Source organism: Monodon monoceros, unplaced genomic scaffold, assembly GCF_005190385.1.
Source record: "Monodon monoceros isolate NGI ecotype Baffin Bay Population unplaced genomic scaffold, NGI_Narwhal_1 Super_Scaffold_22, whole genome shotgun sequence".
Classification (NCBI taxonomy): Eukaryota; Metazoa; Chordata; class Mammalia; order Artiodactyla; family Monodontidae; genus Monodon; species Monodon monoceros.
In genome coordinates, this window is record NW_021703779.1 from 67,097,257 (window position 1) to 67,116,320 (window position 19,064).

General features: G+C 33.3%; 1 protein-coding gene across 5 annotated transcripts in view; it reads right to left on the reverse strand.

Annotated features, from left to right (window-relative positions):
- Positions 1-1,462: 1,462 nt before the first annotated feature.
- BRWD3 (bromodomain and WD repeat domain containing 3) overlaps positions 1,463-19,064 on the reverse strand; it is a 127,673-nt gene continuing 110,071 nt past the window's right edge. For 3 of the 5 annotated variants that reach the window (XM_029240647.1, XM_029240650.1, XM_029240651.1), the window contains 8 exons: positions 17,176-17,232; positions 15,945-16,085; positions 14,991-15,065; positions 13,497-13,646; positions 12,014-12,177; positions 11,553-11,650; positions 10,850-11,008; positions 1,463-6,185 (listed from right to left, as the gene is read on the reverse strand). In XM_029240647.1, coding sequence (XP_029096480.1) covers positions 5,431-6,185; positions 10,850-11,008; positions 11,553-11,650; positions 12,014-12,177; positions 13,497-13,646; positions 14,991-15,065; positions 15,945-16,085; positions 17,176-17,232 — 1,599 coding nt within the window. In that variant the 3' untranslated portion in view covers positions 1,463-5,430. The remainder of the gene's footprint in view (positions 6,186-10,849; positions 11,009-11,552; positions 11,651-12,013; positions 12,178-13,496; positions 13,647-14,990; positions 15,066-15,944; positions 16,086-17,175; positions 17,233-19,064) is intronic. The other 2 variants (XM_029240648.1, XM_029240649.1) reach the window with 2 other exon arrangements.

Below are 19,064 nucleotides of genomic sequence, written 5' to 3' on the forward strand. Positions count from 1 at the left end.
CTCAGCTGTTAAAACTTATAAGCTATAAACACATTAGAAATTTATTCATTTCAAAGAGCTCTCTCTACAAAACAAAATGTTGAATAAAGCTTTGCAGGCTGTTTTTTAATGCACCAAGCAGCCCACATTTAAAATGCTAACATATTTTTACCTAAAAGTAACCCAAAGAATATCTGCAACAACTAAGGAAAAAAAAACAAACACCTTAATTTTCTTTGATAGGAAGAAGAGCCCTAGTTTCTCTAATTAAAATAATAACAATAATAGAATATTATATGACAAAAGACAAGAAAGGCCTAAGAGTTACATGTTACAGTCTCTGAAGCTGGATAATGGAAAGGTAACTCCATATTTCTATTTGTTAATTTATCTCCAGTACCTGAGTTGAGGCACAAAGCAGCAAGAGTGCAATTGATTCCAAACAACTTGGAATTTTATTGTAAACATCCCATAAAGAATGGCAACAAACTAGTTCAGTTTTTTTTCTTTGAAGATAATTGCTTATAATGACTAATAACTGCCAAACAAAACATCTTTTATAAACCAAGCCAGTTTAGTTTACCTTTCTTTACTGAATTTTAGTTTAATGGACATTTTGTCCATATACAATATCACATCAACTATTAACTGAATGATTTTCTACCTTAAAATTTATGGATACTAAGAACAAACATAAAGTACAGTTTTGCTAATACTTTGTAAGGGATTACAAAAGACAAGGATGATAAGTTACAGGACAAAGAAATAAATTATTGATTGCCATCACCACAGTATTGTTTAAAGAATTAACATTTGTAGTACTGCCTAATGTGTATCTGGTGGTATATGTAAAAACACATTTCCCAACTGTGTTTCTAAATATTTTTGTATGTGATTTTAAAAGTCAATTACCAATGGCGATTTTAATACGTATCAATAGTTTTATTTTTTAGAAAATACTTACAATGCTTTTATGTCAAAGTCTCATATTCTAAATTTAATTAAGATAGGTATAAGAATAACAAATGGGCATACATATAAATAAACAAACACACCTTAACTCTAAACTGCAGGGCCTTTCTACTGTACTTCTTCCATCAATGAATCATAAATTGCCAGTCTTGTTGAAGTTTGCTAAATTAGGTGCACTCTTCATTGCAGAAAGAGAAATGAGGATAAAAGCAAGCAGGAGAGAAATAATGGAAAAGGAAATAATCAAGGATAAGACTATATAAGAAATAAATGTCAAAAAATTTGAGCGCAATCCATATTATACAAAATATAGCACCATGAAAATAATTTAACCTCATAATTAGAATTTAATCAAAACTTGTTAAATTTGGTAAATTAAACTTGGTAAAGAAACTTTACTGAGAGGTGAAAAGCAAAAAAGCATGAAAATATTTTCACACTATTTTTTAAAACAAGCCTTAAAAACCATGTTAGAATATTCTATTTTCAATATAACTTTCATAAACCCTCATGTAACACAAAGATGTTGGGGATGGAGTTAACATTTAAAACAATGAACTTTAAATGTTGAAAGTTCCATTCCTTCCCCCAGAAATAAACTATTTATTTCAGAACTTGAAATGTTGGTAAGTTTTTAAAAGGCTGGATATCAAAGTATACTGAAAATTATACAGGATGTAAGTCTTTTTGTGGATGTGAAAATTCCAGCTTAAAAAAAAGAAAATTCTAACTTTAAAGATAAGTACCAGTTGGTAAATGTGCATAAAATAATTCCCGAGATATATGAGCAAGTAATAAGGTGTTTAATTTTATCACTACCACAACATACAAATTTTGAAAAATGCTCAAAAATGTTTTTATCAAAAAGCTAGAAGTAGCATTCACATCTTTCTCTTTTAATCATTCTGTTATTGTCTGATGACAACCTAGGATTACAAGAAAAACAACAACAAAGATAAATGACTCAAATTTACTTCAAAGTACTGGAAGGCTGAGTTAGGTATCTGAGCACACAGTTGTGCAGAATAAGATTTATTAATTTTACTCAGTTTCTTAGCCTCTGGGTAAACAAAGTGCTGTATAGTAGAATTCCAGCACAAGCCTGATCTCTGGGAAGGGAAACAGACAAAGAAACACATGAAAGAAGGGCAAATTAGATTTAAAAAAATAGGACACATGTACACGACAAAACCTAGATTGTTTATCTAGAAGGCATAATGATATGGATGATCAAGCAGTATATATACAGGCTAAGTGCTTTACAACAGAGGCAATAAATTGGTAGACAGTGAAAACAGCTGTCTTCCATATAAACTTTTTTTTAATGTCTGAGATAAAGCGTGTCAAGTTGGGGAAAAAAATCTACATATAGACCTATGCATGTGTGTGTGTGTGCGCAGGCGCAAGCGCCCACGTGCACACACACAAACATATCTAGTCATTACATTAATAGGCTAGTGAATGTTTTGGAGAGCATCCTATTGCTGGAAGAGATACACGCAGCAAGCCATAGAAGAAACACACAATTCTGTTTTCATAAACAGATACACATGCTAGGATCTTAAAGCTGGAAATTAAAACATTATTAGCATTCATGAGAAATATTACAATTCTTTGACTGTTAATATCTAGCATAGGAATAGGCTTGTACATGTATATGGTCTCATGGGCCTAAATGTAACTGTTTTTTTCTTAGCAATTCATTTAAGATTTAGACTTTTCTTCAGAATTCTTAGCTCATTTCCTACTTTCTTTGCTATGGCTAAACCCAGATCTTATTTAGGTTTTAAGGGCCTCTAAAAAATTAAAGTGATAAAATATCAATGCGATATAAATTACAACACATTCACAGGAGGTGGTATTACAAAAAAAAGCAAAGTATAAATGGGGGGGGAGTCCAGATATAAAAGTAAAAATACTGTCTTCCAAACTTTTATTTTCACACTTATTAAAATAATTTGCATGCAAACAGAAAACAATCTGTTTGTTTTGTAATAAATGATAACTATGCTCATCTAACATACCCTGGTGACTAACTTTAAATCCTAATAACTGAAATCAATATCACAGCAAAATGCTGTTCACTAGTATTTTCACAGTATCTCACTACATATAAAATATGCTTAAAAATGTCTTCAGCCTTATTATTCTAATTATCTAAACCTAGAAAATCTTGACGTTTGGGAAATAAATGTGCCATTTTTATTTTTCAAAATAAATTATAAATAAAGCTTGAGATAGCTAAATCACACAAATGGAAATTCTTCTATATTTCAAGAGGTCGGCTCTTCATAGAAGAATGTCAAAAAATTTTTTTCACACTAAAATGATACACATGATACACATTTGAGTATATCCATGAATTTAAGTAACTATGTTACTTTGAATAGGGTAGGCCAAAGTGTTATTGATTCCAGGAAAACACAGGCACAAATTTAGTCTAAATGTATAAGATATGAATAACTAAAATAGTACATTTTAGCAAAAATCAAATGTAGAGTTTTAAACATGAATGTTTTTGAATCTATATTATGGTTAAAAGTGGCAGCTGAGTTACAACCAGAAGTAATTTTGGTTTAGTGAAAAGTAGATTACAACAACAAAAAAAATCAGCTTGATCTACTGTCCAGTAACAGAAGTTAGTTCCATTAATAATTCACAATACTAATTCACGATACTTTCTTACAGCCTGAACATCATTTCTACTGCAAGTGAAAATTGCTTAAAGATGTTAGTCCGAGAATAACCCCCACCCAGCCCAACCAAAAAAGCAAAGTTTTGTGTGTACTCCTTCCTCTGCACTTAAGGATTTTCAGATGCATGAAATGATTGAAAGCATGAGACAAATACATTAGCTTAGGAAATATCCTGGGATTACTAAGCATACATTAAAACGTTTCTTTTATCCCACAAGTCTGATCTATGCGCAACAAATCGGTTGCTACAAAAACAGAGATCAATATTATCCTTCTCACCTCAAAAAAATCTAAGAATCTAATGAATTAGCGAATTTGCAATCTCTCAAATTTGAGGAGTAAAATTGATCTTGGAACTCAAGCTCACTTACGGAACCATGTGCACTCTACTGCTGTAAACAAGACCATACGGTTTAAAGTTTTTTAATCTATAAAATAATGACTCAAAATGTCAATGTGCAGTACAACCAGGTTCTATTCTGAAAGATTATCACAGAAGAACCCTTTGGAATGGTATGAGCAGAACCCTATTAAAGTTGATTCAAAATATTAGCTAGCCAAAACATTCCAACTCAAACTAGGTGCTGTGTTACATTTTAAAATTCAAAACTAGTCACTCACAGCTGTTAAATAGTAAGTGGTAGCAGAGATATATAAATAGTAGATCAAGTCTACTTATACAAATATGTTCTAAGAAAAGCCTAATAAGGTAGAGCATACTAAAGAAAGTTTGTTAATTACAACTATTAATTTGAGAGCCAATACAATTATTAACCTCTCAGCTTATAACTTATGAGTATTCATTCCTACCAAGCTTGTTCTATTTCTCCTTAGTAATGAATAACAGCATCTATTTTTCTTAATGTTTCCAGTAGTTATAGTTAATAGAGGTAGCTGAGCTACTATTAAGTTATTATTTGTGGATGAGGATTTTTCAAATGTTTAAGTTATTTTTTAAGCTACACAAGTTCTATTAATGCAATAAAATATAATAGGAAAAAGAAAATGGATGCAAGAAACTTTTGCATTTGGCACCTTGTCTAGATTGATACCTCAAGTATTCCATTTTTAATAAAGTTAATGCACACATCAGGACACACCACAAAGATTTGCTACATATTTACAAGGCACCAACCCTTTCTCACCTTTAACATGAATTAAGCAAATCAATGAAAAGCATATTAAGAATCCCCCACCCCCCAAAAAAACTGTAGTATAAATATATACTTCAGTTCAGTACAATTCATGAAAGTTTGGCCTGGGAAGAGTAAAATAATCCAGATCGTTCTTACAATATAGAAACTGTAAACATTTAATAGCTGCCTTTAGGATTGGTGTATTGTGCAAAAGTTATTATTACTGGTACAGGAATCAAAATGGCAAAAACAAACTATATAAAACTCTGTAAGAAGGTGCTATACTTCTGTGATACAAAAGCAAAAGAGGGATATTCCATTGAGATAAAAATGTCATGCTACTCTTAAGAAGCTGAATGCTCCCTTCATGTAGTAAATCTGTAGTGTGTCTGTGGTGTGTGTGTGTGTGTGTGTGTGTGTGTGTGTGTAGATTTTTTTTAAATTTAAGGCCTAATGAGTAAGGCTTGTTTGAACAAATGAAGTGTGGAGATCAAAAGTCTTGAAACAAATGTATACTGGCATAATGGAAAAGCACCAATGTGAAAGGAAGCAGAAGTCCCCACACAACTTGCTTTGTAGATTTCCTGGTAAATTCCCTGCAGTAGAAGGCCATTAAATTTTTAAAATTATTCTAAATTTATTAACTGTTAATAATTCCATCCCATGAGATGGCTAACCCTGGCTTTTTCTGTCATTTTACGGACTCTGCCTGATCTGGATGTACCAAGATTTAGAGGATCTTCAGTGGACACAAAATTGTCATTATCAGAATCATCATTATATAAAACAGTCCTCCTGCCTTGGTTTCTTGTTTTAATTCGAGGCAGTCTACTGAAACGTCCTGAAAACATAGTATCAAATTCATCATCTGCAATACGTGCACGTTTGGCTCTGGTGGCTCCTCTAGAGGCACCTCTTCCTCCTCTCCCTCTCCCTCTCCCTCTTGTGCCACCTCCACCTCTTCCTCGACTGCCTCGTCCCCTGCCTCCTCTCCCTCTGCCTCCTCTACTCCATCTACCCCATCTGCCCCATCTGCCTCTTCCTCCCGTGCCTCTCGTCTTCCAGTTTCTTTTTCCATTGGCATATTGCTTTCTGAGTTTTCTTTTAGGCCTAGTTTGTATGAATTTGCTATAGTCATGGTCTCCATCTACGTAATCTTGATCTGTTCTGGAAGTTGATTCAGAGTCAGAATCAGAACCACAGGTACTTTCAGAACTTAAACTGGATCCTAACTCTCCACTCTCTGAGGAAGATAAATGTGATTTCTCATTTGTTTCTTTTTTCTCTTTCTCTTCTCTTCCCATGCTCTCATCTTCTTCTGATGCACTAAGTAGTTTTCTCTTGATTCCTGCCCGGGGCTCTCTGCCATCACCATTTGTAAGGGGTCCATCAAGGGAGTGATCTAAATCAAGATGAATAATTTTTAAAGTTAAGCTTTGACATTGATAAGATGGTTATTTAGGTTCAAAAGTAAAATTAAAAGTCTATCAAAATACATTTGGTGCCCAAAGATAGATGGGGTAAAATCATGGAGAGTGCTGGAGTATGAATTTAAACCTGTTTGAAATGAAAGATACTAAGGTTTTAATTTTTATCTGATTGCTTTTTGCAGGGGATGGGGGGAGTGTAGAGGGATGATGGGTGGTGAGGTAGCTAGGTAGAAATTTTAAGGGCTTGAACTCTAGGAGGAATAATCTGGGAACATGTATCAGAATAATTTTATTCATTCATTCAACAAATATTATTGATTACCTACTATCTGCCAGGCATTGTATGGACTTTGGAATATGGCAATGATGAGACAAAGTCCTTGATCTTTGAATTTATATTTTAGTGTGGAAACCCTGATAGACAATGAAGTAAACAAATAGATAATATAACTTCAAGTACTAATATGGGTTATAAAGAAAAAGAAAAGTGGGTAAAAAAAAAGAGTGTGAATATATGTATGGGGGGTATATTAGATAGGGAAGACTTTTCTGCTGAGGCAGTATTTGAGAAAAGAACTGAATGAAGTGAGATCTGGGGAAAGAACATTCCACTGAAGGAAACAAGAACCCCGTATAATTAGAGTAGAAGAGAAAAATAAGAAGTAGTAGGAGATGACTGCCAGTGGAGAGTTTTAAAGCTAGAGAATGACAGGATCTGATTTACATTTTTAAGAGTGCTATGGTTGCTGTATAGAGAATGGAATATAGGAGGGGAAAGACTGAAAACAGAGATCAGTTGGGAGTACATTGCAATGGTCTAGGTAAGAGATGATGAGAGATGTATCAATAGAGGTGATGATAAGTGATTAGATTTAGAATATTTCCTTCTGGGGGAGCTACCAGAACTAAGCTTCATAGTTCAAACTGACAGAAATTGCTGATGGATTGGATGTCAAGTGTTAAGCACAAAATGAAGATCAACTCCTAGGTTTTATGCCTGAGTAACTTGGTGAATGGTAGAGATATATTGCTAGGTTAGAGAACAATGAAGGAGAATAGGTTTGGGCAATCTGGTGGAAAGAAAAAATCAAGATTCCAGATAGAAATACTACTAGAAATCCAAGTCAAGACATTTGAAAAAGAAAAAGAAAAAAAGCAAGTGGATATACCAGTCCAGAACTCAGGGGAGACTTGGATAGATTTGGAGATATAATTTTGGAAATTTTCAGTAAAGAGATAACATTTAGTGTAAAGAGAAATAAGAAAGCTCACTGAGAGAGCAAGTAAAGAGAGAGAAGGTGGCTGAGGACTGAGACTTGGTATATTCCAACATTTAAAGATAAAGAACAATTGGCAAAGATAAGCGAGGTAGGAGGAAAACAGGAGAGTGGACTGGAAAAATTGGAGAGAGCAAAGAGTAGGGTTGTATGGTAACCACAATTACAAGATTAGTCTAATAGTCTAGGTGTTATGGACTGAATTTTGTGTGCCCACTCCACCCCACCAAATACATATGCTGAAGCCCTAACCCCCAATATGACTGTATGTAGAGCCTTTAAGGAATTAATTAAAATTAAATGAAATCATAAGGGTAGGCGTGCCCTAGTGCACCAGGACTTGCCTGTGTCCTTATAAGAGAAAGACACACCAGTGTTCACTTGTTCTCCCTGTCTGTGTATGCAAAGAAAAAACTCACACGAGGACACAGGGAGAAGGTAGCCATGAGCAAGCCAGGAAGAAAGCCCTTACCAGACACCAACCCTGCTGGCACCTTGATCTTGGATTTTGAGCCTCCAGAACTGTGAGAAAATAAATGTCTGTTGTAGGTATATGAAAAGGTGCTCAACATCTCTAACCATCAGGGAAATGTAAATCAAAAACACAATCAGATATCACCTCACACCTGTTAGGGTTGCTAATATCAAAATGATAAAAGATAACTAGTGTTGGCGAGGATGTGGAGAAAAGGGAACCCTTGTACACTGTTGGCGAAAAAGTAAATTAGTACAGCCATTATGGAAATCAGTACGGAGGTTCCCTAAAAAAAACTAAAAATAGAACTACCGTTTGATCCAGCAAACCCACTTCTGGATATATACCCAAAGAAATTGAAATCAGCACCTTGAAGAGATATCTGTATTCCCACGTTCAGTGTAGCATTATTCACAACAGTCAAGACATGGAAACAACCTGTATGCCTTTCCACAGATGAATGGATAAAAGAAGGAAATATTGCCATTTACGACAACATGCATAGAGCTGGAGGACATTATGCTAAGCAAAATATGCAAGATACAGAAAGAGAAATATTGCATGATATCACTTATATCTATAATCTAAAACAGTCATACTCATAGAGGGAGAGAGTAGGATGGAGGTTGCCAGGGGATGGAGGGAAGAAAAATGGGGAGGTGTTGGTTAAAGGGTACAAAGATTCAGTTATTCTGGATATCAAATGTACAGCATGGTGACTACAGTTAACAATACTGTATTGTATACCTGAAATTTGCTATGAGGATAGAACTTAAATCTTCTCAACACACACACACATTCACACACACTCGGTAACTATGTAGAGGTGATGGATATGTTAATTAGTTTGATTGTCGTGACCATTTCATGGTGTATATGTATATCAAAATATCAAATTGTACGCTTTAAATATATACAATTTTTATATGTCAAATGGTATCTCAATATAGCTGCTAAAAATGAATATCTGTTGTTTAAGCCAATCTGTGGTGTCTTGCTGTGACAGCCCATGTTGACTACTATACTAGGCTAGAGACTATGGGGATAGCAATACAAACTGTAGCAAGAGATTTGAGTGATACTAAAAAGTTGTAGAATTCACAAAACTTAGCAACTGACATTTATGAAGGATAAAAGGTGAGTCAAAGAACACTGTAAGATTTTAAGTTGGATGACTCAGAAGATGATGGTGCCATTAACGAAAATAGTGAGTGCAAAAAAATGAAGCAAGCTTGAAACATAAAAATGGATGATAAGCACTCAAGGGAAATTTTTTAAAGAAGTACTGGAAATGAGACTGGTAGAATAAAGAGATATTAGGGCTAGATATATGAATTTGGAGTCATCAGCATAAAGATGATGGATGTAGTTATTAAATTCCTTTATTTGTAGAAGACAAAAAAAGTGAGAAACTGCAAATAGGAGGCATGAAAGGCCAAAGAAAAGACAAAATATAGAAATATAGGAGAAACAGAGATATAGGATCAGTAGAGTATAGAAGCCAGGCAGTGGAGTTCCTAGAGGGGGTAGTCAATAGCATGCAATGATATAGAGAGATCAAGGAGATGGGGACTAAGAAAAGGACACTGGTTGGTCACTGAAGATTACTGGTGGTTCGGGGGAGAAAAGCTTTTGGAGAGTGGTATGGGCAGAGGCCAGACTACAAAGCATAAAGGAATGTTTAGATGGAAAGAAAATAGAGGTAGGAAGTATAAGCTATTCTTTCTAAAAGCTTGACAGTGAAGGAAAGGGCAAAAAGAGAAATGCCATGAGTATGCAATGTGCAGCAGGATCAGAGGAGAGGGTAAAGATATAAATTGGAAAAATAAAGGTACTAATTATTTTAAAGTAATCTGAAGTTTCAATATTTCTCACATAACTGATATAAAATATATCTTTAGAACATCTATTTTTAAGTTATTTGATATTTCAATAACAATGGATAAGCTACTTAATCTTTCATTAAAAATTTATATAAAATAGAAATATATATTCCAATAAAGATATTTATAAAAGCATATTAATCATTCTTCACAAACTTCAAATAGATGAACATATTAGAACTTTCTGTGAACATGCTCAGGGTCCATAACATAGGACTAAGTATAAGAAGAAAGTCTGCATAACAACAATAACCTTCCAGTATTTATAACTGATGCCCTCAGACATAGTGCAAAATGGATGTACCTGATAATGAATTATTAGGTCAGGGATTTCTTTTTAAGCAGTGAAAATTATTCTTCAAATAAAAGTTATATGAAAGCTCATCACATGAAATAAAAAAACAGAGTTGTTCTGGTTGAAAGGAGAAAGCTCTTCTGAGTATTTTTGAAGTACCTCTTTGGATTACCCAGAAATAGGTAGAACAGTCTGAAAACCCCTGAATTATTGAGACAGCAGGCCCCCGAAGGAAGAGAATATCTGAGTAACATAACTGGGAAACCAAAGGAAGGTTTTAGAAGTGGATGTTGACTGAAAGAAGGCTCACTTTTCAACACAAACCCTTTTGTAAAATTGGGGTAGCCCTAAAAAAAATGAGGCCTATTTAAAGGTGATTTTGGATTTTTTTCCTCTCTTATTAATATGGTTTAATAATATGAAAAACCCTAAATGTGTCAAACAGTCTAGTTTTTATGTGCTTGGGGAAAGATCTCTTCATTTAGTTTTTTCTCCCTACTCATTTTAAATTTTATTTTAAAAGACTAAGATATGTTTGGAAATCTGCATATGAAATCCTATCTGACTCAAGTCTGACAATATTGAAATCCTCATTAACTATAAGAACATGCTAATTTTTACTATCTAAATATATCAGCTTTTAAATGATTTGTCTGCCATCATAAAGGAAAAAAGAATAAATGCCCTGTCCATATTTATTTCTTACCTTGTTTAATCGGCAAAACTTTATTTCGAAATGATTTGGCTTTCCCTGGGTCATGGCTATTTCCACTTCGGCTATATCCACTGAAGCTCGATGAAGAAAATGGCCCATCCAGTTCATCATCAAGTAAATACAGTGACAGCCCTTCAGCAGCATCTGAAACTTACATTTAAAAAGATTGTAATGTTAACATAATTGTGTTTTCAGAAAAATTTAACAGGCTGTTTTTAAAACTATATCTCAGTTATTTCACTCTAACATCAAAATTACAAATTGTTTAAAGAAAATATGAATACTTTGAGAACAAATGTTTTATTACATCATTAAGCTTTCAAGCAGTTTGTCAGAAAAACTTGTCCAAGAAAACCACCTCCCCACATTATGAATCTTCAACTCTTAGGTTGGCAAATATATTATAGATGAGTGGTCTGAGATATTACAGATGTTAAAAATCATAAAGTCACATAATTTTAAAACTAAGTGACTTTAAAATTCATCTAGTCTTAACACCCTTACTTTAAAAATGAAGAAACTAAGTCCTATGACCTAATGTCTTACCCAGGGCCACAGAGAACTGGGGATAAAATGCAACTTTTCTATTGATACATCCAAATCCACTGCTCCTTGCATTATAAACCATGCTGCCTCTTCTATATTCTTTAGTTAAACTAAAATACAGAACACCAAAAACAAAAGACATATTTACCAGGAGATGAGAAAGGAGAGCTAGTCCTGGCATAAGACACTGAGGTATTCTGGTCATTTTTAGGCTGTAACTTCATTTGTTTCTGTTTCCCTTTTGGACTATAAGTAAAAATATATAATAATGAACAAATTTTTCTATTAGCAATATATTATGATAGTATGATACAAAATGCTTAAGCTAAGCAAAGAAGAAATGCAATATAATTTAAGTGAAATAATTCAAATTGGTAATAGGACAAAGTTAAATTTCAATCATTAAAATTAAAAAAAAAAGGTTTTGGTATAGTAAAATCCATTTAAAAAAGCTTTGGGTTACCAGCTCCACCTTTACACAGGTATAAGAGTTCTAACAACAACAAAAAAATCTCTTGGATTCCCTCAAAGTAGTCAATAAACTTTAAGAAGTGAGGTAATACATACAAGATGCTTTGAAAACTAAACTGTTATGTCAATGTAATATACCTAGGAGCTCTGCTACTAGATAATGAACTGCTGCTGCTTCTTAGACGTTTTCTGTACCGTGGCCTTCTCCTCTTCTGACTCTGGATTGCTGACTTATATTCAGAGATGATATTTTTAATATGACTTTCAAATAAGGCAGATAATCGCAATGTCATGCTATAGATCTGAAAAGGTAGAAATTAGTCTTGTTTTACCAACTACTTTAATTATATAAAAATAACAGGTTATAAACATGCCTGAACAATATCAACATCATCCTTTCAGACATAATATATGTGCTTCTTACACTTGAAAAATTCTTCCTGAAGAATTAAAACAAAATATCATTTTCACCTACAAATTAATAAAGATTTTTAAAAGATAATATACAATGTTGGGAAGGGGAGGAAAAAACATTCTTATACATTGCCAGTGGGTATTTTAACCTGAACAACATTCTAAGGACAATCTGCAATATTTGCCAAAAACCTTAAAATATATACATCCTTTGGCTAATAATTTCATCTTTAGGAATTTATCCTAAGGAAATATCAGAGAATTACACACACAAAATAATTACGTTCAAGGATGTTAAAGATGTTAGCCACAGCATTATCCATTTAAAGTGAAAAACTAAAAACAACCTAAATCACTAGCACTAGGACGCTGGTTAAACAACACAAAACCACCTACACAAAACCACCTACTCTTCTGTTTTCAAAGAGTAATAATAAGATGGAAAAATGTTCATAATATATATTTTTAAAAAGGCTTCAAAATATAAAACCTACTGTTTAAAGATTATACAAACATTTATCAGTACACATGTAAACGTAGAAAATAAATCAAGTGTGAAAAATTATGTGTACAGAAATCAGTGAAAATTCATTTCATATGAAGTGGAAGTGAGCATGTATATACCTACTGTGCAATTGATTTAAAAGTTAATCAGTTACTAGTGATTAGAAAACACAAAAATTATTACTTTTTTGTTCTCAAGGTGTTTAAGTACTGACAAAACACAGAGAAAGTATTAAATGTGAGTATGAATAAACAGTTATAATTTCCCGATATAGTTCACTAATTTGTTATAATAAAGGGAACATAAATATTCAGAGCTAATCTAAATATTTCATATAAATTAATCCTGTCAACCACTTTTATTTATCAAATTATTTATTGGACATATTAAAGAGTACTCAAATTTCTACCACTCCTTTCCTTGACTTCTCTCTGGCAAATACAGGTATTACTTAAGAGTAAAGAAGAGGCAGGTAGGAGAAAGGAAGTAGGGCTTAATTTCAGAATGACTATGCTAAATGTATCTTTAATGCATGCTTAATAAACTGTTTCAGAGAAAGTACTGAGAATCAAACTTTAGAAACTATGTCAGAATGGTAGTACATACTTGTTTAGCAATTTTAAAACTGGTGAAAGAAAATTGCCTGATATATATAACTAAACACTTAGGTAATTAATCCACCTAATATTGTTTTTTTCATACCCTTGACTTTTTATTAGAGGTATAAGCTTTGGAGTTGCTGAATATTTGGCGAACATCCTTATAAAATTCCAGAGGACTACCATAGTTTCCTGCTTCCAAAGTTTCTTTCACAGTGCTGAAGTCCATAGGAGTGTCTATAACATGACAATCCTACAAAGAAGAATGTGTTATTAAACACACAGGCTGAGTAACAACACTACATAATACAATGGGACTGAGATTTGCATCATCATGAAACAAACACACTGCTCTTTAATTTGCCAGTTACCTCTTTGTAGTCCCAAACCATCCATTTAATAGAGGTCTTTTGGTGGCTCAGGGAAACAGCAGGGGTCTGTGGGAGGGTCTTAGCCCTCACCCTTCAATAGAAAACCATATGACTCTCTCAAGGGACAGAACAGGAAATCCACAGCCACTGGCTTCATCTCTACATAGATGGGAATATCTTGGAAATAGGTAGCTAATTTGTGACATGGAACTATTTAATTCTGTGTGAATAATCCCATCTTCTACTTTCATTGAGCAATGTGCCAGGGAGTTGGCATGAGGGCATTCTACCTAAACTGTCATTAGTTGAAGGTCAAAATCAAATTGGCCATGTTTGTGCCTTTCTCCTATCTTTTTGTTTTTAAATAAATGTGACACTTGTGCTTCATCTAAAGTCTTAAGTCTCAGATTCATGATTAGTTTGATCTTTATTAGTTAGGGGTAGGAGAAGATTCTTTCTATTTTAATCTAAATCTTTCAAGTCTAGTTAAGATATTCCTAGGGTTATCATATGGAATTACATCTGAAATTTATACTTATGTATACCACAGCCACCAATAATAAACATGTTCTGGAGTGAAAACCATAGTCAATATTAGATCCTTCATCCTACTTAGAATCATTAAGAAATAAAAGCACAACATTTCTCTCAAAGGAGAAGCCAAAGGGCCAGATGAAGGGGCAGAAGAAAGGTATTATAAAAAGAGAAAGTATTTTTCAAAGTATGAGAAATCACAGTTGATCTTAATGTATCTTCTTAAATTTTTTTGCTTAAATCATAAAAACCAAAGTGTATTCCAACATAATATGGCTTATGAAACAAAGATTTTCATAGAGAAAAAATATTGGAACTTCATGCAATACAGTGACCAAAACTCAAAAGACCCAGTCAGCCTGCTGAATAAAGTCCCACTGGGAACAATCAGCTGCAGTTACAGACATAATTATGTTGTGTAATTGATGTTTTCTACTCTGCTACAGTAGCTTTAGAACTATAGAAACAAACATCTACCCAGATGCTATAAAGAACTCTCCAGAGCATGTGTTGTTTAAAAGCCAAAAAATAAACAACCAAAATCTCAAACAAAGGTAAAAAGATAGTAAGCAAAGTTGAAAAATAGCTTTATAAATTATAAAAGGTTTGTTTACAGTATGGGGATTTAAAAAAGTAAAACAACACAAAAACAACTAGAACATATATGTCTTTTAAGAGACTACTAGGCCTACCTCACAAAGAGATGGATCTTGTTGTCGTTCTGGAATAACTGACTCAGAGGATTCGCCCTCTTGCTCTTGATGGCCCTATTAGGGTAAAGAAGATATATTGTATTTCCAGACCACCATAACAAAATATCAAGACTTGCAATGCAATTATGATTTAAAGCTCAAAGATCCATAAATAGGAATTATGTTTTTACTAACTATAATTTAAGATGAAGGAATTCTACATTCACCATTCTCCTCTACCATGAAAAATACAAAACTAATTTATTCTACCTAAACCCCCTACAAAAACAAATCAAGTTTTGTTGAATGTAATTTTGTTCCTTATTTGAATAATATTTTTTCCCAACTGAAACCTGTTTATGCAGAGAATATTGATGTTTACTAATTTCAGAGGATAGTTTGATGTATTTCTGAAATATTGCTGTACCTTTTTTCTGAAAAAGCTAAAACAGATTTGCTATCTATACTAAAAGGTTATTCAACATGTAAATAGATATACTCCTAGAAAAGGTATCCTGTAATTTAAGTTCTCATGCTTTTATCTTTGATGAAAAGTAATATGGTATATTGATTACTCTAAGTGATCATATTTAATAACTTATTTATTGTAAATTAAATAGGGCTGACATATGTTATCAAGGGTCTCCAGTGTGTAGAAGTTTATTAGAAGTTAATAAAATGCATTAAACAAATATGCAAAATAAAAGCAGCAAGGAAATGCAAAGATGTTTAGATTAAAATTTGGTTTACAACTGTGTAATTTACAAAGTACATGTCAGGCATTTTAAAAAGTCATGAGTAATCACACTACACACTTTCACAATTCAAAGATATACAAACAAAGAAGGAAGAAGGAAGGAAGGAAGAGAGGGGGGAAAGGGCTCTTAACTAGAACTTAGCATGGACATTTATGGGAAATTACATATTGGTAATTAGTTAAATAACTATACTTACTGGGTAGGAAAGAGGATCAGATGGCTGTCGAAATGGCTCTGAGTCTTCACGTTCATAAATGAGGCCCAACAGTTCTGTGCATTGTTTTCTCCAAGCATCAGGATTACACTTTAAAGACAGCCTTCTGCCTCGGCATTTGACCTGTAGATTTTAAAAGAATTATATCTAAAAGCTCTTTCCTTAAGTCTTCACTGATTTTCTCCTGTCTTCCTATGTTAATATATATCTATGTAAGATAGAGCAGCTGCTATTTAAAAATTTCTTAGTTTAGATTAAACATCATTCTCCCTGGCAAAAATATAAACAAATAAAAACTGGATATTATATTCTTAGAAACAGCAATAATTCTAGCATTCTGAATTCTCATTTTAAGAAAATCTACAAGGTCAGTAATTTTAATACCTTAGTCTTTGCTGCTAGCTAAGAATATTTGACAATGGCACTGTAATTTTCTCAAAATAACAATTGAACAATATATATATTCTTAAGTAAATCCTTTGTGGTCATAATATATTCTTGCCTTTACTATTTGATGCCTTTTTTACACAATCTGTTTCAGTATTTGAAAGGGAACATTTTCCTTATATACAACAAATGTTTGTCTAATTATCATAGAGGAGAAGTGTGCAGAACAGAGTTAACATAACAGACCTGAGGCTATCTTTAGCAGGGCTTGCTTATAAGGTTGGCCCTTGACTGGCATCTAGGAACTTGGTACTTGAACTCTTTTCTAAATAATAAAGGTGGTTTACTGTGCCCACACTGTTTGTACAAAGAATGTCACTTGTGCTGAACATTCACTTTCCTGTACATTTCCTATGCTTTCCTGCTTTCTGTGAGTCTGGAATCTTGGCATGTGCTAGCTAGATGGGGTCTACATAACAAACTCCCAATAAATTCTTTGGGAGATCAGTCTCTAATCACACACATGTTGCTACATTTTCACTGTGGGAAAAGAATGTACTCTGTGTGGCCCTTCAGAGGAGAGAGAGAACATAAAGAAACCTGCACATGGATTCCTCCAGACTCTGCCTGTATCTTTTTCCTTGTGATCCAGCTGTGTATCCTTACTGTGTCACTGTCATAAACCTTAGCGATGAGTTAACAAGTATATATACTGAGTTCCATAAGTCTTTCTAGCAACTCTCCAAATATGTGGAGTTGGTCTTAGGGATCCCTGACACAGGAAGCCTGAATTTTTTTCTTATCAGCAGTTCATTTATCCACTTACCCTTCTTCCAGATGAAGTACCAGGACCATCTGAATCTAAATCAACAATTTCTGTATCCTAAAATTAAAAAGGAAGAGTGGGAGAAGATATTAAGTTATATTCAGTCTTACAAATTAAATAAAATTTACAAAGAAATGGCAAATATAATCACAATTAACTCCCTCATTGGAGCAGGCAACAGAACAAAGATGAGAGGGAGACTCACTCCAAATTTCACCTACATGCTATATACAATTTGGAAAATATACTGGGAGAAGAAGAGTAAATGAGGTTTCTCTTTAAATCAGAATAGGAAATGAGGGGTAAAGTACAATGATTGGTATCTAAAGTTGTACCTAAATGTTAGTATTTTTTAAAGAAACTTATTTTATATGACATGATAATTTAATATACTATAATCATGAATTACTCATTATTAATCTTTTGCTACTTCAAGAAATATATCTCTTTTCTATAGGGAAAATATGAATGTGTATTAAAACATAAGATTCAGTTAAGTATCCCTCTGAGGGTTAGTTTTTTAATACAAAGAGGCAAGGCCCACACACCACTATTAACTTGGTGATGGTGAAGCACACTGGTAATGCCTCAGAGAATCTAGAAAATGGCTACAAGTGAACTTATCTACAAAACAGAAATAGAGTTACAGATGTAGAAAATAAACTTATGGTTACCAGGCGGGTAAGGGTGGGGGAGCGATAAATTGGAAGATTGGGATTGACATATACACACTACTATATATAAAATAGATAACTAATAAGGACCTACTGTCTAGCACAGGGAACTGTACTCAGTACTCTGTAATGGCCTATATGGGAAAATAATCTAAAAAAGAGTGGATATATGTATATGTATAACAGATTCACTTTGCTGTACACCTGAAACTAACACAACATCGCAAATCAACTATACCCCAATAAATTTTTTTTTAAAAAAGAAAGCAAAGTAGCTCATGAGCCATTGGTTTCCCTTTCTAAAATTGCTGAATTACATTTTACTTTAATTTTCTATTCTAACCCAGAGTACCATTCTGAGGTGAGCAACATCCATCCATGATAAAAACTCCCTGGGGGGTTAATATCCAAAAGATATAACAAAATAGGTATAGATTTTATTTCAACATAATAAAGGCCATATATGACAAACTCACAGCTAACTTCATGGTCAATGGAAGAAAACCCAAAAGCTTTTCCTCTAAGATCAGGAATGAGACAAGGATGTCCACTCTTTTATTTTATTTAACATAGTATTGGAAGCCCTAGCTAGAACAATTAGTCAAGAAAAACAAAAGACATCCAAATTAAAAAGGAAGAAGTAATACTGTCTCTGTTAGCAGATGACATAATACTACATATAGAAAACTCTAAATACTCCACCAAAAAACTGCTAGAACTAATCAACAAATTCAGTAAAGTTGCAGGATACAAAATCAATATACAAAAATAAGTTGTGTTTCTATACACTAATAATGGGCTATCAGAAAGAGAAATTAAGAAAATAATGCCATTTATAATTGCATCAAAAAGAATAAAATACCTAGGAATAAATTTAACCAAGGAGTTGAAAGATCTGGACACTGAAACCTATAATACATTGATGAAACAGAAGAATACACAAATAAATGGAAAGATAGTCCATGCTCATGGATTGGAAAAATTAATATCGTTAAAATGTTTGTACTACTCAAAGCAATATACAGATTCAACACAATTTCCAACAGCATTTTTTGCAGAAATAGAAAATAATCTTAAAATTCATATGGAACCATATAAAAGAATTCTAATAGCAACCTTGAGAAAGAAGAACAGAGCTGGAGGCATCACACCTCCTGATACCAAACTATATTACAAAGATATAGTAATCACAAGAGTATGGTATTGACATAAAAC